Raw genomic sequence first — 22,198 nt, forward strand, 5'->3', positions numbered from 1 at the left:
ACTCCAGGCAGAAGCAGGTTAAGATCATTCCTGGTAAGTCAGCTCGTGGGCTACAGCAGATTATTAGAAATGGGCTAGTCCAGGTGCGAGAGCTAGCCTAGAAGAGGCTAGATAGAAATGGGCCAAGCAGTGTTTAAAAGAATACAGTTTCTGTGTGATTATTTCGGGTAAAGCTAGCCGTGGGGGCAGCCAGGTGCCCGGGATGCAGCCCCGCCGCTTCTACTTACAACAGGCCATTTTCTTTCAAACCCCTATAGTGGCTTATAACAATCTGTAACTTCGGCTTTAAGGGAGCTGATGCCCTTTCCTGACTTTTGAGGACACCTGCACACACGTGTACACACACACACAATTAAAGATAAAACATTTTTAAAACAGTGGTAAATTCAATAGAAAAGGCTATATGACTCCATCAAAGTCATAATGGCTAAATCAACAAGTGTCTCATGTGAATTCAGTGCTTAGTGCTAGGAGAATGCACCTGCCATCACGCACAAACCGCCCCATCTGTGCATCATCTAAACCACCTTCCTATAGTGATATATTATTTGTGTTTTAATAAATAAATCTTGCCTGAAGACCAGAGGCAAAACACAGACATGCATGCAAACTCACGCATGTGCGGCTACACAGGGCAAACACACACACCCGTGGGAAGAGTAAGAGTGACCCCACTTTACCACCAGTTTTAAAGGAACTGAAATTACCTCTACTACTGGCAACAGCTGGCACACTAATTAGACCATATCCATGTGCATAGCTTGTGGGATACTAGCAATGATACACAACAGATTTAAAATCGTGTTACAGACCTTCTGCAGACTTCCTGAGTGTCCTCCTGCTCGTCTTTCCCAGCTGCCTTGTCTGCAGTGCTGCACTGTGGAGAGATTACAGTTGAGGAGCAGACATGAGTGTTTCTGCGATACACTGGAACCATGAGGCCTGCTAGTCTTGTTAGAGCTGTGGGATAGAATTTAACTAGTAGATGGCCTGAAGACAGTTTTATTTTAAATAATTTAAAATGCTCAATGCTCAACAATGACTTAAGATTGTCTCTTGCTGCTGGGTGTGCTGGCACACACCTGTATTCCCCTAGTAGAGGCAGGAGGATGAGAAATTGTGCAAAGCCATGAGTTTGAGGTCAGCTCAGGCTACAAACAAACAACACCACAAAAATTGAATACATTATTGAGCAGAAAACTCTAGAGTGTGGCTCAGTGTTAGACCACCCATGCAGCAAACACGAGGCCCTCTGTTGAGAACCACAAAACAAAACAAAAACCCACAACACCCAGTGGAAAGACATGCCATGTCCCCAGATGAAAATGTGGAAGATAAAATGCTAATTCTCCAGGTGCTTCACTGAAAATCATTTTCAGCATGAGTCTGACGTATCTTAGAACATATGAAAGGGAATCAAAAGTGCTTTAAATTTGTAACATGTCTCAGTATGTTTTAGACCAAGTTTTCCAAACGACTGACAGTATGCTAAGGAAGCATGCACCAAGTATCAGTGGAAAAAAAAGAGTTTAATTCTGATAAGGCTGCGGTTAAATGCACTGGTTCTTCTTCCAAAGGACCTGGATTTGATTCCCAGCATCCACATGGCAGCTCACAACCATCTGTATGTAACTCCAGTTCCAGCAAATCCAACACCCATTTCTACTCTCCACAGGCACTAAAAACCCTAACCATAGATTTCAACTGCAGGGAAGTAAAGTGGCAGCTACTACACAACCCAGCAAAGGGCAGCCCACGTATCCCGGAGACATCAAAACTTAGGTGCACATAAACCCTACACAGGGAAGTCTGTAGCCAATAATTATATTTGTAATATCCCAAACTGAAGCCACCCAGATGTCCATCAGCAAATGAATAGTTCTCTAACTGTGGTACCCATACTGTGGAGTACTGCTGAGGGGTAAAATATCAATTTACTGATGTATGGAACAATCTGAACGAATAATCCTCAACCCAAGGTGATGATAAGCTACATGATTCCATTCACGTAACATTCTTTTATTTATATATTTTTTGAGACATGGTTTCACTGTGTAGCCCTGTCTGTTCTAGAACTAGCTCTACAGACCAGGCTGGTTTTGAACTCAAAGAAACTGGCCTCAAACTCACAGAGATAGTAACATTCTTGAAACAGCAAAGTTGTAGAAATGGAAACAATGTCAAAGTAGGGAAGGGCTAGGTGCAGGAAAGAAGTAGGTGTGACTCTAAGGGGCGTGATATGAAGGACAGTTTGATAAGATGGATCTTCTGTAGCTCACCTGCATTATTGTCAACAGACAGATAAAGGCCAGGTCTTCCTGAATAACATCATAATGCCCCAAAGCTGCCACGCTGTGCACAGTTCTGCAGTATGCCACCAAGAGAAGCTAGGTAAAAGTACTTTCTATGTACTTTTTTTAGCACTGCTCGTGAATCCACAATTACTATTTTTTTTCCACAATTACTATTTTAAGTGGAATGCTGCTAAAGCAGATTTATGGTGAATTAACAATACTAAATAAAACATCTTAATCATTAGATGATGTTTCAAGTCAATGGCCTCACCAATGGTGGCACACCTTAAATTCCAGTACTCAGGAGGCTGATGTAGGCAAATCTCTGAGTTTGAGGCCAACCTGGTCTACAGTATGGGATCCAGAACAGCTAGGACTACACAGAGAAACCTTGTCTTGAAAAACAAAACAAAATAAACAAAATAAAAGTAACTATTAAAGGACTGGAGAGATGGTTCAGTAGTTAGGAGCATTTGTTGCTCTTGCAGAGGACCTGGGTTCAGTTCTCAGTACCCATGTGGAAGCTCCTCATGAGCTGTAACTCCAGGGCAGTGGCTCTTCCCTGAGATCCCTTTCACAGTCATCTGTACTTCTCTCGCTGTCATCTGGGGAACTAAGGCCTTTTTCTGGCCTTCACAGGTGCCAAACATGGACACATTACACACAAGCAGGATAAAATTAAATAAAAAGAAGTCTTTAAAAAACTGTAAAACAGCACATTAAATTCAAAAGTAAGCAGAAGAAAGGAAAGAAACAAATCAGAGTTAAGCAGGTAACAAAAAAGAAAAGAGAACCAGTAAAATCAAAAGCAGGTTCTTTGAAAATTATGACAGTTAACAGTTCCCTAGCCTAGAGTTCAGCGACACAGAGGAGCTGGAGTCGACAGCCTGCAGCTCCCTCCTTTTGTAAATGAAACTCTCTGTGAACACAGCGATGCCTATATTGTCTATGGCTTCCTCCATGCTATGGTGGAGTTAAGTAGATGCTACAGTGATCCAATGGCCCACAAAGTCATATAGTACCATCTGGGTCCATAAAAGGAAAAAGTTCTCTGTTGGCAGAGTTGTGGAACCGTCGAGTATGACCTCAGAAAAGATCACTGACACTTGACTTGGTCCCCTCATTTGTAAAAGGAAATTACAGTACAAATCTCATGTACAGTGAAGGGAAACTCAACAAGGGTGGGCTATCCACATACTACATTTTAAAGAACTGCCCCTTGCCCTGATTCTGGTAGATAACCTCTAAGCTCTTCAAATGTCTTCCCATGTAAGTGTCTGTTTATTTAGGGTTCTGGGACCATGCCAGACAGTATATGACAATAGTATGATTTATTTTAGTGACCTTGGGTCATGCGATTGATATTAACTTGACCTTTGTTAGGGTTAAAGCCTGAAGGACTAAGCACAGTCCAGCCTTTGTGACTGATTCGAATAGAAACTCCAACACTAAAGCTCAGGTGGGCATCTCTGGCTGGCAATATTCTTGTGCTATCACACACACACACACACACACACGTACTGAAGAGAATGCTGGGGACTCTGTCTGGGAGCCTCTTCCCTTTCTGATTTATTGTTTCACTGCCATCAACGTAACCATGGTGTAACAGCTTTAGCTGACCTCTGTGAGTTCTTATTGGCTTATCACTGACCCTAAGGGCCTCATAACATCATATGACAATCCCCGTGAGGTGTTGAAACACTGTTAACAGTGACCAGCTAGCATTTAATAATGGCACCATGTGTTGTGTGTCCAACTGTTAAGCAAGCACATCGTGGACTTTTTCCACTCGTCCTGTTCACTCAGCTGTTATCAGCCTCCGCTCCCCAGCATTACACAAAATGGACAAAAATTCTTGTCTTTATGGGGTCTTATCTTAGCAGGAGGGGAAAGACAAAGTGCACAGGTGTATTTAGGTGGGCGTACATGGTCTGTAAACATAAAACACTCTGAGACCTGAAATTCTTTGAGTGCCAAAACAATGCTCCAATATTCTGGGAAGATTTCAGAGTTCGGATTTCTTATTACACAAACATTCTAAGGCTGTATGTGGCGGTATCATCTCAGAGATGAAGAAGACTGCCCAGTCTGAGAAGAGCTGGACTACAAAGTAAGACACTATTTCAAAACAAAACCTAGACCAAATTAAAATACAGAAGTTCTGAAATCTGATACTTCTGGATTTATGCACTTCAAACAGGGATACTCCACCTGTAGTCTATGCTAGGTAAAGAGAACCACAAGAAGGTGGGGTATGGAACTGGGGAACACTGCAATTTTGGGTTTTACCCAGCAAAGGTTCCTCCTGAGAACAGCAGTAAGACACAGCTTGAAGGAAACAGGAGCATTAGCTGTATCATCTTCTAGGGGAAGAATACTCCAGGAAGACAAGATTGCATGGATGGGATCTTAGAGCATGCCTCAAAAACAAGTCTGAGGAGTGGTCAGAGATAAATGCAGAAGGAACAGCAGGGAGATCTGAGGTGACGAAGGGAGGAGGGCTCTGGGGGCAGACAGAGCGAGCCATGAGGTCATCACAACAGGGCAGACACAGCTGTAGTAATAAGGGCGGCGGGGCTGCATCCCCAGCACCCCGGCCACCTGCTAGCTTATGCCCAAAATAACAACACACAAACTGTATTCATTTAATCACGGCTTGGCCCATTTCTATCTAGCCTCTTCTAGGCTAATTCTCACATATTAATTTAGCCCTTTTCTAATCATCTGTGTAGCACCCCTATGTGCACTTAACCGGGAAGATTCTAGCCTATGTCCATCCTGGGTCAGAGCTTCATCGCGTGCGTCTGCCTGGGAGCTGGGAGCATGGCGTCTCTCTGAGGCGTCTGCTCCCGAGAGGAGAGCTGTGGAGTCTCAGCTCACTTCCTCTTCCTCCCAGCATTCTGTTCTGTTTACTCCTCTCACCTATCTTCTAACCAATGAGGGCCAAGCAGTTTCTTTTTATTTAACCAATGACCTTCCTCCATCACACAGCAAGCCATGAGATCATCACAACAGGGCAGACACAGTGAGCCATGAGGTCATCACAACAGGGCAGACACAGCGAGCCGTGAGGTCATCACAACAGGGCAGACACAGCGAGCCGTGAGGTCATCACAACAGGGCAGACACAGTGAGCCATGAGGTCATCACAACAGGGCAGACACAGTGAGCCGTGAGGTCATCACAACAGGGCAGACACAGCGAGCCGTGAGGTCATCACAACAGGGCAGACACAGTGAGCCATGAGGTCATCACAACAGGGCAGACACAGTGAGCCGTGAGGTCATCACAACAGGGCAGACACAGCGAGCCATGAGGTCATCACAACAGGGCAGACAGTGAGCCATCACAAAGAATAACATTAGAAGCTCTGGAGAGTCTAAAAATGACACAAGGAGACCTATGCTGTTCTGAGAATTCCTTATAAGAGAGCAAGGTTAGAAACAGGCTAGGAGGAGACATAATCATTTGTACAGCACAGACATGGACCTGTGCAGTGCGGACAGGGTGGTAAAGCAGACAGTCTCCAGACATCATGCGAAGATAGGATCAGCAGCATCTCATGTAGTCTGTATATGGAGTGAGGATACAAGTCAAGAAAGCTAAAATTTTGAGAAAGATGGTGTTGTCATTAACACAGATGGAGGACACGATGGGAGCTGGTTTGTGGTGTGGGGGAAGGGGAGGTATAACTGAGGAATTTTTGTTTTTAGCTGTGTTAGGTTTTAAATGCCTAAGTGGGCATCCCAGTGATGAGAGAGGAGTTTGTGTTAATACAGAAATGGGAGGGAGTTAGCATGTGCATGTAGTGATATTTTGTTTGTGCTCTAACAAATAAAGCTTCCCTGAAGATCAGAGAGTAGAGCTAGCCACTAGGTAACCAGAGAGGTGATGGTGGCTCATACTTTTGATCCCAGCACTTGAGATCTCATGCCTTTGATCCCAGTACTCAGGAGGCACATGCCTTTAATCCCAGCACTAGGGAGGTAGAAACAGGAATATAAGGCTGGTGGAGACAGGATCTTGGCCATTCAGACTGAGGATCTGTAGAGACAGGAGCTCGGCCCCTTCCATCTGGGGATCTGGTAGGGGTAAGAAGTCTCTCTAGTGGATGGCTCCTTTACTTCTCTAATATTTCAGTATTTACCCCAATAACTGACTCTGGGTTTTTATTATTAAGGCCAATTAGAATTTGTGCTATATATACATTTGTGGTATAAATTTGGATGGCACTATGCAAGAGAGCAAATCTAGGCAGAAAAATCACTCTTAATGTGCAGAGGTCAGGGAGACTGAGAAAAAAAAAACCACCCAATTGAAGGTGGCAGACAAAGACAGAATAAATCAGACAAATGCATTCATTCTGGAAACCAAGTGGAAAAGGTTGCAAAGGAAGTGGGAGATGAGGATGAAGACACAGACCCATCAGACCGGGAGGTCTAGTGGGGGCTGAAGACCTTTGCAAGCTGGAGATTAAGAGTACAGAATAAACAACCTGAGAAGCAGAACCACACATCAGAGGGGTGGTAACTATTAAAGGCTTTGTTATATTTAAAGATGAGAAAAAAGTATGTTTATATATTAGTGAAAAAGACTTAACAGTGGAGGAAGAGGAGCTACACCTGGGAGAGAAGCTGGAGGTCTAGGAGGGTGCGGGCGGGTGCAGCTGACAGTGTTCTTTCCCATTGATTTTGCTTCTTGGTGAAGAAGAAGGAGGCAAACTGGTTGCTTTGCAGAGAGTGAAGAGCATTTCAAGGGTTAAGGAGAAAGAGTATTACATTGTGCAAAAGGGTTAGAGAATCACCAACATTATCGGGCAGAATTTTTTTTTTCAGTGCTGGGGAAAAACTTGGAGCCTTGCAAATCTTAGACTAACACTGTCATGGAGCTTCATCCCCAGTCTTAGACATAAAATTTAATTAAAGAGTCTAATATCAAAGATTTTTCCTAGCATATAAAAGCAGTAAATTTCAAGACCAGTTTAGGCTTACCTACAACTCCTATACCTTCTACATCTGTGGATATGTAACTGATACTGACTTTCATGGCCTATAGGTACTATCGTATTAAAAAGTTTCAGGGAACATCAGATAATATTCAATATGGAGGCAGGAGAATATGTATCATTTTATTTAAAGGTTTTATGTAAGTTTCTGGCAACTTTAGGATATGAAGAAGCTCATATAATCATGCATCACATTCTACTTCTCTCAAGAATTTGCTTATATTGTGCTTACACAGAGCACCAAGAAACCCGTCACCTGGTCAGAATGAAGGGCACTCCTACTGAGTGAAAGTATTTGGTCTGTCTCTTCACAGCACTGCTGAGATGGCTTTCTGTGTTAGCCATCTATGTACCTATGAACATGACACAGGCAAACACAAAAGCTTCTCTGGTACCTTTGCATCTGAGTCAGAAGCTCTCGCTTGTTCACTGAGGTCTCCCAGGTTTTCACTTACAACAGTTTCCTCGGTGGCTTCCAGGGAGATGGCTGCACCTTTAGGGTCATGCTGCGGCTCCTTTGCTGAAGAGAAACAACATCCAACCACACAAATTTTAAACAACCATAAACTGTGCCATAAACCCCAGAATTCAGAAGCATTCAAGTTCTAACGTGACAAGCACCAAATTAGAACTTCAGCAAATTATGTAGCTCCCTACTCATTACCAAAATAACTGCATTGTAAGGGAGAAAATGAATTTACAGCGTGATATTTAAGAACCTTTCTTATGTTCCAGACATTTAAAAATATTTTTACTGGCACGTGCCTTTAATCTTAGCACTTGAAGGCAGGAACAGGCAGAGTTCCAGGCCAGCCAGGACTACATAGTGAGACCCTGTCACACATAAACAAACTCTACCCTGACTGACCTTTATTTATTTATTTATTTTTGAGACAGGCTTTCTGTATGTAACTGTGGCTGTCCTGGAACTTAGGATAAAAACCAGGCTGGCCTCAAACTCACACAAATCCACTTGCTTCTGCTTCCTGAGTGCTGAGATTGATGTGTGCGCCACACCCAGCCATATTTACATTTCACTTCCTGAACACACACTCACGGTCTCTGCAGAAACCAGAACACAGCTTACAAGGCCAGGTCTGGCAGCCATATTACTGGCTCTAAAAACACTTTTAAAACTCAAAAGTCAAATAGAAGTTAACATTGTTGTGACTCAGGCATCTACATTATGATTAGCTGTTAGTTTTTAATGACCAATTTAGGATCTGATAAAGTTAAAACATTTATTTCAATTTCAAAGAAGTCTGCAAGACTCCAGAGGTCAACTACCTATCTTTTGTAGAGAATGCATAACACTGAATAATTAAATGGAAACTATCTCAAAATATGATCTGCCAACTCATCAGCTAAAATGGAAGAAAACTGACAAACTCTGTGCCATGTTAAGAAGTTTCCATTTTAATAAAGTCACTGAGTAGGCCTGAATAGAGACATACAGATATTATAATACCAAATACTCTTCAAGCATCAAATTTTACCTGATGATAAGGAGGGACAGATCTCCAGTTTCTGCAATCCAGGGTCCAGCAAGGCAATTTCTTTACTACAAAGCAAACAAAACTCAAACGTTGTACCAGGTTTCAGCAGAATTACTCAATCATGAAAGCATGGTGTAACATTTGCTCCTGTGGGCTGAGGGGATCCGGAGAGGTGAGTAAGTGGCCACATGGCTGGATAGCCTGAAGTGCCACTCTCTGGGACAGTCCCAGAGGACTGAATCCAGGCCCCCTCCAATTCCCTAAGCTTTTCTGGCTATCCAGCAGGGTGTGTTCCCTGCTGCTGGGCTTTCTTTACCCCATTCCACCCTGACCCCCAAGCCTGCCTTTTCATTTGCAAGGTCCTTGGATCCCCCAACATAGGAGGGTCCTTGGATCCCCCAACTTCAGGGCAGAGGGGATCTGAGAGACTGCTCCAGTGCTAAGGGGACTTAAGAGAGGGCAGACCAAGAAAAACTCCCCAATACACAGTCAGCCACAGCAAGGATTGGACCGAGATGCCAAGACTCTGCTGGCCTCATTTGAAGGAAGAGATGGGCAGGCGCCAATGCAGAATTCCTCCAACATCCTGAAAAGCAATATGCACCAGAATCCAGAGAACACGAAGCAGGAAGACATGAACATCCTAACCCAGAAGAAGTATAAGAATAGACTTTAAAGGTAACCTTATGAAAATGATGGAAAACTGTAGCGGCGTAAACGAATGCAGACAGATTGTAAAAATATATATAGTTTTAATGTAGAAATAGACTTACAGAACCACCGTTCCAGCGGAGACCAGGAAAGTAGAAGAGACAGCTCGGAGCACACTCACCAAATTTATAGGCAGACATTAGCCCGAGGCGAACACGCCCCCTAAGGGGCGGGACTTATCCCTACAGAAAACCTTAAACAGGAAATGAAAAACTCCTTTAAAGAAATGGAGAGAAGACAAACAAAAGTTAGAAGAAATTAATAAATTCCTCAAAGATACCCAAGAAAACCAAGAAAAAGCAATCAAACAGGTAAAGGAAACAGTTCAAGGCTTGAAGACCAAAATGGAGGTAATAAAGAAAACACAAACTGAGGGATGGCTGGATATGGAAAATCTGAATAAATGAACAGGAACTACAGAGACAAGTATAACCAACAGAATATAAGAGAGAAGAATCTCAGGGGCTGAAGATACTATAGAGAAAATAGACTCAATGATCAAAGAAAACATTAAGTCCAACAAATTCTTAACACAAAACATCCAGGAAATCTGGGATACCATGAAAAGACCAAACCTGAGACTAATAGGGGTAGAAGAAGGAGAAGAACTCCAGCTCAAAGGCACAGAAAATATATTCAACAAAATTACAGAAGAAAATTTTCCCAAACTAAAGAAGGATATATCTATAAAGATACAAGAAACTTACAGAACACCAGCAGACTGGATCAAAAAAAATCCCCTTGCCATATAATAATCAAAACACAAAACATACAGAACAAAGAAAGAATATTAAGAGCTGCAAAGGAAAAAGGTCAAGTAACATATAAAGGTAAACCCATCAGAATTACACCTGACTTCTCTATGGAAACCATGAAAGCAGAAGGTCCTGGATAGATGTACTGCAGACACTAAGAGACCATGGATGCAAGCCCAGACTACTATACCCAGCAAAGCTTTCTTTCACCATCAATGGAGAAAAGAAGATATCCCATGACAAAAACAGATTTAAACAATACGTATCCTAAACCCAGCCTTACAGAAAGTACTAGAAGGAAAACCTCAACCCAAGGAAACCAACAACACCCACAATAGCACAGACATCTGATAACCCTCCACCAACACAACTCAAAGAAGGGAAACACACAAACACTACCACCAAAAAATAACCGGAGTTAACAACCACTGGTCATTAATATCACTTAATATTAATGGACTCAATTCACCTATAAAAAGGCAAAGGTTAAGAGAATAGATACGAAAACAGGATCCAGCATTCTGCTGTTTACAAGAAATAACACTTCAACCTCAAAGACAGACACTATCTCAGAGTAAAGGATTGGGAAAAGGTTTTCTAATCAAACGGACCTAAGAAACAAGTGGGTTTGGCTATCCTAATATCTAACAAAATTGATTTCAAACTAAAATCAATCAGAAGAGATGGAGAAGGACACTTTATACTCCTAACAGGAACAATTCATTAAGATGAAGTCTCAATCCTGAATATCTATGCCCCTAATATAAAAGCACCCACATATGTAAAAGAAACATTACTAGAAATCAAATCACACATCAAACCCCACACACTAATAATAGTAAGAGATTTTAACACTCCTCTCTCACCAATGGACAGGTCAAACAGACAGAAACTTAACAGAAATAAGAGAACTAACAGATGTAATGAATCAAATGGACTCAACAGACATCTAAAGAACATTCTACCCAAACAAAAAAGAATACACCTTCTTCTCAGCACCTCATGGAACCTTCTCTAAAATTGATCACATTCTCGGTAACAAAGCAAACATCCACAGATACAAAAGAATTGGAGTAATACACTGTGTCTTATTGGCTCACCATGGAGTAAAGTTAGAATTCAACAACAATACCACCCCCAGAAAACCTACAAACTCATGGAAACTGAACAGTCAACTACTGAACCACCCCTGGATCAAGGAAGAAGTAGAGTCTTCCTTGAATTCAATAAAAATGAAGACACAACATAACCAAGCCTATGGGACACTATAAAGGCAGTGCTAAGAAGAAAGTTCATAGCACTAAATGCCCACATAAAGACAACAGAGAAAGCTCACGTTAGAGACTTGACAGCACAGCTGAAAGCTCTAGAAAAAAAAGAAGCAGACAGATTATTTATAATATGATTACACTGATAGATCCTTGTATGTTGAACCAGCCCTGCATCTCTGGGATGAAGCCTACTTGATCATAATGGATGAACTCAAGAAACTAGACATTAAAATTTTAAATAACCCAATTAAAAAAATGGAGTACTAATCGCAGTGGGTTTTTGATCCTACTGCACGTACTGGCTTTGGGGGAGCCTAGGCAGTTTGGATGCTCACCTTAGGAGACCTGGATAGAGGTGGGCGGTCCTTGGGCTTCCCACAGGTCAGGGAACCCTGACTGCTCTTCGAGCAGATGAGGGAGGGTGACTTGATCGGGGGAGGGGGAGGGAAATGGGAGGCGGTTGCGGGGAGGAGGCAGAAATCCTTAATAAATAAATAAATTAAAAAAAAATGGAGTACTGAACTGAACAGAGAATTCTCAACAGAAGAATTTCAAATGGCCAAAAGATACTTAAGGACATGTTAACTTTCTTAGCTATCAGGGAAATGTAAATCAAAACAACTTTGAGATACCAATCTTACACCTGTCAGAACGGCTAAAATCAAAAACACTAATGATAGCTTATGCTGGAGAGGATATGGAGTAAGGGGAACATTCATCCATTGCTGGTGGGAATACAAACTTGTGCAACCACTTTGGAAATCAGTGTGGCGGTTTCTCAGAAAATTGGGAGACAACCTACCTCAGGATCCAGCAACATCACTCTTGGGAATACACCCAAAAGATGCCCAATCATACTACAAAAGCATTTGTTCAACTATGTTCACAGCAGCATTATTTGTAATAGCCAGAACCTGGAAACAACCTTCCATCCCTCAATGGAAGAATGGATAAAGAAAGTGTGGCACATCGACACATTAGAGTACTACTCAGTGGTAAAAAAGCAATGACATCTTGAAGTTTGCATGCAAATGGATGGAAATAGAAAACACTATCCTGAGTGAGATAACCCAGACCTGAAAATATGAATATGGTATGTACTCACTCATTAGTGGATTCTGGCCATAAACCAAGGACATTGAGCCTATAGTTCGTGATCCTAGAAAAGCTAAGTAATAAGGTGAACCCAAAGAAAAACATATATAGATCCTCCTGGAACTTAGAAGCAGACAAGATCGCTAGGCAAAAGTTGGGAGCATGGGGTGATGGTGGGGTGGGGGAAAGGGGAGGGGGGGGGAAAGGGAGGGTTGGGGAGAGCTGGGGGAGTGGGATGATTGAGATAGAGGAATGACTGATATGGGAGTAGAGAAGGAGATATCTTAATTGAGGGAGCCATTTTGGGGTTGGCAAGAGGCTTGGCTCTGGAGGGGTTTCCAGGAATCCATGGGGATGACCCCAGCAAGGACCCTGAGCAGTGGAGGAGAGGGTGCCTGAACTGGCCTTGTCTTGTAGTCAGACTGATGACTACCTTGAATATCACCAAAGAGCCTTTGTCTGGCCATGGATGGAGATAGAGACAGAGACCCACATCAGAGCACTGGACTGAGCTCCCAAGGTCCAGTTGAAGAGCGGAAGGAGGGCAAATATGAGCAAGGAAGTCAGGACCACGAGGGGTTGGTCCACCCACTGAGACAGTGTGCTTGAGCTAATGGGAGCTCACCAAAGCCAGCTGGATTGGGACTGAATGAGCATGGGATCAAACTGGACTCTATGAATGTGGCTGGCAATTGGGGCTGACTGAGAAGCCAATGAAAATGGCACTGGGATTTATCTCTACTGCATGTACTGGCTTTTTGGGATCATATTCTCTTTGGATGCACACCTTCCTAAGCCTGGATGGAGGGGTGAGGCCTTGGACTTCCCACAGGGCAGGGTACCTTGCCCTCTCTCAAGCCTGGAGGGGGATGAGGGAGGGTGTGGGAGAGAGTGGGATGGAAGTAGGAGGAGGGGAGGAAGTGAAAATTTTGATTGGTATTATTTATAAAGTAATAAAAAATTAAAAAAATAAAATATGTGGCTTGCCCGTTAAAAAAATTTTGGTCCTGTGGTTGGTTAAGCCAACTGCAGGACAGAGCAGTGGCTGCACTGGGGTTCAGAGGCCAGCACATAGGTCCAGGTTCTTGCTGGGCCACTGACTCACAAGGTGCTGCCATTGTTAGAGCGCTACCACCAGCCATGCTACTCAGGAAGGACAGGACAGACCAGGCATTTGGAAAACTTTAAAAGGATTGTACCAATGCAAGAGAATATTTAGCTTCTACTCTCAAGCATGTGTATGTATATCTTGTGGCTAGTTAAGAAACAAGACAGCTTGCCAAGTGCTTTAATCCCAGCACTCAGGAGGCAGAGGCAGGTGTATCTCTGAGTTTGAGGTTAGCCTGGTCTACAAAGTGAATTCCAGGACAGCCAGAGCTACACAGAGAAACCCTGTCTCAAAAAAACAAAACCAAAAACCAACCAACCAACCAACCAACCAACCAACCAAACAAACAAACAAACAGAAAACAACACAGCTTGAGTAGATTTTGAAGTTTTTGCTTTCTTTGCCTGTTTGCTACTGTGCCTAAGTGAAGTTTGTAATCTAAGACTGAGACTCTGGACACTCTGGGCTGCTCTTTCATTTACTGGATTTGCGGCTTAAACTTCTTTTCATTTAATCACACCAATAAATTAGAATAATACTCATAAGGTTACTGTGAGGCTTAAATGGCATATTCTTATATCCAACAGGCTTCAGAAATCAAAACCACACAGGGGAGACACCCAAACACATATTCCATCTTTAAAATCTAGGCAAACTTAATACACGAGCACACACACACACACACACACACACACACACACAATGCCATTTCCCTCCAATACCACCAACTGCCTTAAAGTGATGGCAAACAACTCAGACTCTGTCTGCGGGTGGCTGGAAGACACTAAGGCCCTTTCAACTGTCAACAGCGGATTGATTTCTAGTTCAGAATATATTAAGGGGGGTTCAGGAGTAGTAACTGGGCTCTTATCACAATAATCCAGAAGATAGTTGAGCTACTAAGAGTGAGAACAGAAATGAAGAGTCACAAGATGGCGAGGAGACAGACTGAGAGAGATCGTATGATTCAACAGAGAACTACATGATGTTTCCATAGTTTCTGCTTCTCCATTCATGAATGATACAGCAAGTACACAGCTTTACTTTCAAAATATTAGGCTGGTATTTATACTATTAGTATAATTTATATAGAGTCAGAAACTTTTCACTATGAAATAACTTGAAAGGAAAAATAAAATTTTACATGGCATTCTTAAAAGCAGTTGGAGCTCAAGACACACAGAGGTTAAATTCACCTAAATCAAAAAAAAAAAATAAGGTTGGGGCTGGGAATGTAGCTCAGAGGTAGAGTGCTTCTCTGGCATGTGGAGGGCACTAAGTTGGGGCTGGGAATACAGCTCAGAGGTACAGTGCTTCTCTGGCATGTGGAGAGCAAGAAGCTTAGTCCTCAGCACAGTACAGTCGTGATGCTAATGAGATAAAAACATGACCATTTGATGTGTGAGGTGAAAATTTTAGTTCTGCTCCGGTGGAGGAGGAAGAAAACATGAAGGGCATAAGGGGAAGGGGAGAGAGAGTAGAGGCTACTCTGAAGAACTATAGAAATTCATCCTCTACCATAGCGCTACTCAACTGGAATAATTCCCATATAGATTTTTTTTTTAAAGACAATGTCTCACAATGTAGCCCTAAGTGGTCTTGGAACTTGCTATGTAGACCAGACTGGTCTAGAACTTAAGAGATCCATCTGCCTCTGTACTCCAGTAACGAGATTATAGGTGTGTGCCACCACTGCCCAGCTAAGAATGAAAATAAAATACAAAATATGAAACTGTATTCCTTGTAGTAAGAAAAACACCACAAACTTATATGCACTGGGCTGTAATGTTAAACATTACAGTAGGTAACTGGCAAAAAAATATGTTTGAAGATGGCTGTTTTAGGATAATTACAAGCAAAACCAAGTTTAAAGCTATTGTCCAATGAAAGTGGAGGGTGTGGCTAGGCATGGGGGCACACACCTTGAAAACTAGTCCGCAGGTCACAGAGGCAGGTGGCAGAAGTCTGAGGCCAGACTGGTTGGTAAAATCATTTACTCGTGTGTTCACATTTTATCCTGGACAGGACCGCCACCAGTGAACCAGAGCAACTGTCCTACAGAGAACAATGAGCGTGAGCAGAGAGCAGCACAGTGCTCAAGTCACTGGGCTAGACCATCCCAGCTTGGTGCCATACTGAGCAGTGCTAGGTCTTCTGATACAGTGAACCGCCACTAGAGTATACTACTGTTTACTGCAGCAAAGACAGCAAATAATGATTTGTGTGACCTGAAAAACAGTGAAAAAAAAACATAATATTCCATGCTATCTCACCTACTAATTTGAAGAAAAACGATTAAAAATAAATATTGTATAGCAATTCATAGACTAATAGAATGAAAGCCAGAGGGACCCAGCATGCCCTCTTCTGGAATGCTACTCTGTGGGGGGCACAGACTTCGGTGTGGATCACTGAAGTCTGAAGTTCAGCTCTCAGCTGACATTTAGAAATCATGCTTATTGGAAAACTATTAGCTTTAGTTCAACTATTAAAAATAAGAATTTATCTCTCTCTTTCTTTTGAGACAGGGTCTCACTATGTGGCTCTGGCTGTCTTGGAACTCACTATGTAGACCAGGCTGGCCTTGAACTCAAAGAGATCCACCTGCTTCTGACTTCTGAGTGCTGGGATTAAATTCACGTGACACCATGCCTAGCTCAAAAATAGGGAGAATTTCAAAGGTAGACCTGTTCTACTAAACCATGCACCTATCACAGACAGATACTAAGCAGCAGTTTTTATAATTTCACGCAGCCTTGCAGCAAGAACAAAACAGGTATGAAGTAGGAAGGAGAAAAACAGGCAAAGGTATACAAAATACAATGAATGGAAAGAGAATGACCTTTATTTTTTGTGAAAGTCTTTACCTCCTCCCCAACCTCCCCACTCCTGCCCTTTTCTGTCAAATCTGGTGGTGCAGGGAGACAGATCTCTGTGAGTTGGAGGCCAGTCTGGAACACAACAGTTCCAGGACAGCCAAGGCTACATAGTGACACCTTGCCTCAAAAAACAACTAAAATAAAACCCAACCCAACTCCCCAACCACAACACGAATTTGGTGGCGGGGACCCTTTGCTCTCAAAGACTGATCTCTTGGAGAATTGGGTGGGATGATATAATTTGAACACCACATAAAGTGACACGCTTTGTTTTGCTTTTGAAAATCACTTTATTTTGGGCCTGTGTGTGCAGCTGTCTACAGAGCCCAGAAGGCAGTGGACCCGTGAGCTAGAGCTACAAGTAGTTGTAAACTGGTGTGTGTGGGTGCTGGGAACCAAACCTAAGTCATCTGGAAGATCAACAAGGGCTCTTAACTTCCAAGCCATCTCTACGTCCACAGGCTTTTATTTTCTAGGTATGGTCCTAGATATCTCCCATGATCTACTATGGCACCTTATGGATTAACTCCTGTGGTAAAGAGGTCTGAACTGGTCACCGTGAGTAACAGCATTAATTCTGTACTCTAGAGCTCACACTTTCATGTCTCAACATCACACCATCTACTCATTAAACCTTGTTTCCCAGCATTCTTCAGTTATCAGTTTGTCTTAGAAAAAATTCACTGCTTCCATTTACACACACGCACGCACGCACACACACCCCATAATGTATAAATCAAAGTAAGTTGTTCAGAAATAGCCTGCAATATTCTCATGTAAAAACTGAAAAACTATTATTTGAGGTGTGTGTGCATGTGTGCACACAATGTGCACATGCACCTATGCATGCACATGTCAAGCCAGAAGGGGGTGTCAGGTATTGTGGTCTCGCCACTCTCTGCTTTATTCCCTTGAGAGAGCTCTCTGGATCTGGGTCTCACTAGTCTCTGTTTTTTGGCTAGGTTGGCTGGTTAGTAAGTCCAGAGATTCTCCCGTCTTCAACCACCTGTACTGTGGCTACAGGTGCCTGTTTCCTAGCTTTTTCCAGGTAGAGGCCAGGGATCCTAACTAGATCCTCATCCTTGTGCTGCAAGCAAGCACTCTCACCCACTGAGCCATCTTCCCAGACTCTCAAGATCACAGTTTAAGCCCTTCTTTCTTTCCCTCACTATATGAGGTACTGGGTTTCCAAAGATAAAACATGGGTATTTCCTACTCTCTTGAAGCCAGTGTTTGTGAAGCAGGATTGAGAGATGAGCTACTCTCTCACCAAGTGGCATCATAACTGAAGTAGCACAAAGTGCTCTGCAAATATGCAGGGCTTCACCCCATATCAGACAGAGGTCTGATCTCCAAAGTATACAAAGAACTAGAGAAATTGGTCATCAAAAAAATAAATAATCCAATAAAAAATGGAGTACATACCTAAACAGAGAACTCTCAACAGAGGAATCTAAAATGGCTGAAAGACACTTAAGGAAATACTCAGCATCCTTAGTCATCAGAGAAATGCAAATCAAAACAACTCTGAGATTCCATCTTACACCTGTAAGAATGGCCAAGATCAAAAACACTGATGACAACTTATGCTGGAGAGGTTGTGGGGTAAAGGGAACACTCCTCCATTGCTTGTGGGAGTACAAGCTGGTACAGCCCCTTTGGATATCAGTATGATGATTTCTCAGAAAATTAGGAAACAACCTTTCTCAAGACCCAGTAATACCACTTTTGAGTATATATCCAAAGGATGCTCAACTGTGCCACAAGGACATGTGCTCAACCATGTTCATAGCAGCACTGTTTGTCACAGCCAGAACCTGGAAACCACCTAAATGCCCCTTGACTGAAGAATGGACAAGAAAAATGTGGTACATTTACACAATGGAGTACTACACAGCAGAAAAAATAATGACATCTTGAAATTTGCAGGAAAATGGACTGAGCTAGAAAACATCATTTAGAGTGAGGTAACTCAGATATAGAAAGACAATTATCACATGTACTCATTCATAGGTGGTTTTAAAACATAAAGGAAAAAAAAACAGTCTACAAATCACAATCCCAGAGAACCTAGAGAACAATGAGGACCCTAAGAGAGACATACACGGGTCTAATGTACATGGAAAGTAGAAAAAGACAAGATCTCCTGAGTAAATTGGGAGCATGGGGACTATGAGAGAGAGTTGAAGGGGAGGGGAGAGGAAGGGAGGGAAGCAGAGAAAAATGTAGAGCTCAATAAAAATCAATTAAAAATATGCAGGGCTTTCTAGCTGCCTGCTCTGAGTGCCTGAGCACAGCTGTCACACTTCCCACACAGCCAGGCTCAGATCCACCTTTCTCTTCTCCTACCAAACCTAAAACAACCCCAAATTTAAGGATCAATAGTTGTACTTTTCCAGGATGACGTTCATCCTCTTCTAAACCCCACTTTCCGGTTACTCAGTGTTTTGTTTGAGCTTCGTTTCAGCCACTTCTGGCTCCCTCCATCCCTAGCAACACAGGAATTCCTCCAGATGTCAGTCTTGAATTCCCATCTTAGGGCACCATTCAACTAATAATGTAGCATATAACAGATGTCCTAGGACAGCCTAACCATCCTGTACTGTTACAAATATCCTCAAAACATTTCCAATTATTTTTAAGTGAGTTCAAATGTTTTACCAATTTTAACTACTAAATATTTGCAAGTTCATCAATGCAGGCCTTGAAGAATTCTCATAAGCTTCTAATGCTTTGGATTTCAATATGGTTATTCTTCACTGTGGAGACTACCAAAAATAAGCACCTTATCACAGTATAAACACCTTATCAAACACCCCATCAAGGTCTGAGAATACTAACTACCCCAATAACTAGACAGCTCAGGCTTGTACTTGTTTACTTGTAAGAGGCAGTTCAGAGTCTGACTCTCACAGCAGGAAAGAGAAGTAGGTAAATTAGTAACTGAAAGGAAAGGGGGCAGAGCTGAAAGCTGCAGTCATATGGTTTAAGCACTGGTCAGTTCTAGACTCAACCTTCTGTGCAACCCCTGGCAGATCCTCTGGCCATGGTGGCTTCTCTTTCTCTTTTAAGGTTTAGTTTAGCACTCCTATGTTTAGTGTAAAACAAAAATGAAATTATTAAACTACTGAAGAAAAATGTACTTATTTAAAACTGAAATTCTAGGAGCAGATATGAAAGGCAAAGAATTGATAAAGTATAACTAGTGCTCTTTATCTGAAGGCAAATCAAGTCCAAAGAAATCAGAAAAGTTACCTGAGAAAATCTTGAGGGCTGGGGTATGCCTCAGTGATAGAATGCACAGCTTCCCCCTAGCACCACTCCCACAAATCAAATATACAAATAACATGTCCTGCACTTTAGTTTACAATGTTTATTTCTATCTCCCAGACATCAAAGATGCTTGCTCTTTTCTGCGTATGGGTGTTCTGCCTTACATGCATGTCTGCATACTATGTGCATGTCTGCCTACATGTACATCTGTGTACTATGTGCATGTCTGCCTACACGTACATCTGTATACTATGTGCATGTCTGCCTACATGCATGTCTGTGTACTATGTGCATGTCTGCCTACATGTACGTCTGTGTACTATGTGCATGTCTGCCTATACGTACGTCTGTATACTATGTGTATGTCTACCTACACGTACATCTGTATACTATGTGCATGTCTGCCTACATGCATGTCTGTGTACTATGTGCATGTCTGCCTACATGTACGTCTGTGTACTATGTGCATGTCTGCCTACATGCATGTCTGTGTACTATGTGCATGTCTGCCTACATGCATGTCTGTGTACTATGTACATGTCTGCCTACATGCATGTCTGTGTACTATGTGCATGTCTGCCTACATGCATGTCTGTGTACTATGTACATGTCTGCCTACATGCATGTCTGTGTACTATGTACATGTCTGCCTACATGCATGTCTGTGTACTATGTACATGTCTGCCTACATGTACGTCTGTGTACTATGTGCATGTCTGCCTACATGTACGTCTGTGTACTATGTGCATGTCTGCCTACATGTACATCTGTGTACTATGTGCATGTCTGCCTACATGTACGTCTGTGTACTATGTGCATGTCTGCCTACATGTACGTCTGTGTACTATGTACATGTCTGCCTACATGCATGTCTGTGTACTATGTGCATGTCTGCCTACATGCATGTCTGTGTACTATGTGCATGTCTGCCTACATGCATGTCTGTGTACTATGTGCATGTCTGGCACAGAGGCTCAGAGAGGATGTTGGGTGCCCTGGAACTGGAGCTACAGAGGGCTGCGACTCACACCTGGGCCCTGTGGAGGAGCAGCGAATGCTCTTAACTGCTAAGCCATCTCTGCAACCTCAAGATGTTATTCTAAAATGTAGGATTTAATTTTCCCCTTTATTCTTCAAATGAAATAAAATCATGAAATAGCAGGTTTTCCAAAGGCCCCCAATAACTGCATCTTACTGAGCCCTGTTATGAGGACTGTGAAGTGCCACTTGTAAGGGCTGTGTGAGCCAGGCAGTGGTGGTGCACACCTTTAATCTCAGCACTTGGGAGACAGAGACAGGTGATATTTCATTTGTATTTTAATAAATAAAGCTTGCCTGAAGATCGGAGAGTAAAACAGTCCCACTGATCAGCCTTACAGACCAGACAGTGGTGACACATACCTTTAAACCCAGTAGCCATACTAGTCTGCCATAGGAACGGGGCGGTGGTGGTGCATGCCCTGAATCTCAGCCGTAGAGAGGAATATAAGACGGGAGGAGACAGCACTCAGACACAGTCTCACTCTGAGATTCCTGGAGGCAGGATCGCCATTTCAGATTGAGGTCGAGGTAAAAGTCAGTGACTAGCTGTTTTGCTTTTCTGACCTTCAGGTTGAACCCCAATTTCTGTCTCTGAATTTTTATTAATTGTGCTATAGAGCTCTGTGAATTGGAGGCTGGCCAGGACATCCAGGGCTACACAGAGAAACCCTGTCTCAAAATACAAAAAACAAAATACTTGTGTGTTAAAGGGCTGATCCCCAGGTGGACCTAATCACTGAGAAGTAACTGGGTGATGAGGGCTGAACTAACCAATGTTGCATAAAAATATAAACCAGAGCTTAAAGGATTATAAAAATGTAGTCAAATGTGATATTACATAACTTTTTTACCAACCAGAACAGGCCATGTTCCCAAGCACAAAGGTTACAGCACAGTAGAACTGCTTCAGGTAAACTAGTCCTACCAGGGCAATGATGGATTAAAACAAGTATCTTAAAATTCAGCTTTCCTCTGCAAACTAGTATAGTTTTTAATTCCACTTCCAAGTCTTGTTTCAAATAAACTTCAAGGCTTTTCTGTGCCCTGAAAAATGATTTTTAAAATATCTAACAAGGAATCCACAGAAAATGGGCTAATTCATTAGTAAATTGGTTCAAATGAGCTTAGCTACATGGTTAATGAAGATGAAAATAAACTCAACTGATGAAGTCACTTAATAAATAATCTTCGATTTAAAAACTAATCTGTAAAACATACATCCTTTACTTCAGCATAACGACAGTTTTAGGTATCAGCAGTAATACACCGT

General features: G+C 42.4%; 1 protein-coding gene across 2 annotated transcripts in view; it reads right to left on the bottom strand.

The window, feature by feature from the left end:
* Topaz1 (testis and ovary specific TOPAZ 1) overlaps positions 1 to 22,198 on the bottom strand; it is an 85,783-nt gene that overhangs the window by 60,118 nt on the left and 3,467 nt on the right. For both annotated transcript variants that reach the window (XM_075964061.1, XM_075964062.1), the window contains exons 3-5: positions 8,796 to 8,860; positions 7,695 to 7,819; positions 813 to 877 (exon numbers count right to left, since the gene is read on the bottom strand). In XM_075964061.1, the coding sequence (XP_075820176.1) occupies positions 813 to 877; positions 7,695 to 7,819; positions 8,796 to 8,860 (255 nt within the window). The remainder of the gene's footprint in view (positions 1 to 812; positions 878 to 7,694; positions 7,820 to 8,795; positions 8,861 to 22,198) is intronic.

This window comes from Microtus pennsylvanicus, chromosome 3 (assembly GCF_037038515.1).
Source record: "Microtus pennsylvanicus isolate mMicPen1 chromosome 3, mMicPen1.hap1, whole genome shotgun sequence".
NCBI lineage: Eukaryota > Metazoa > Chordata > Mammalia > Rodentia > Cricetidae > Microtus > Microtus pennsylvanicus.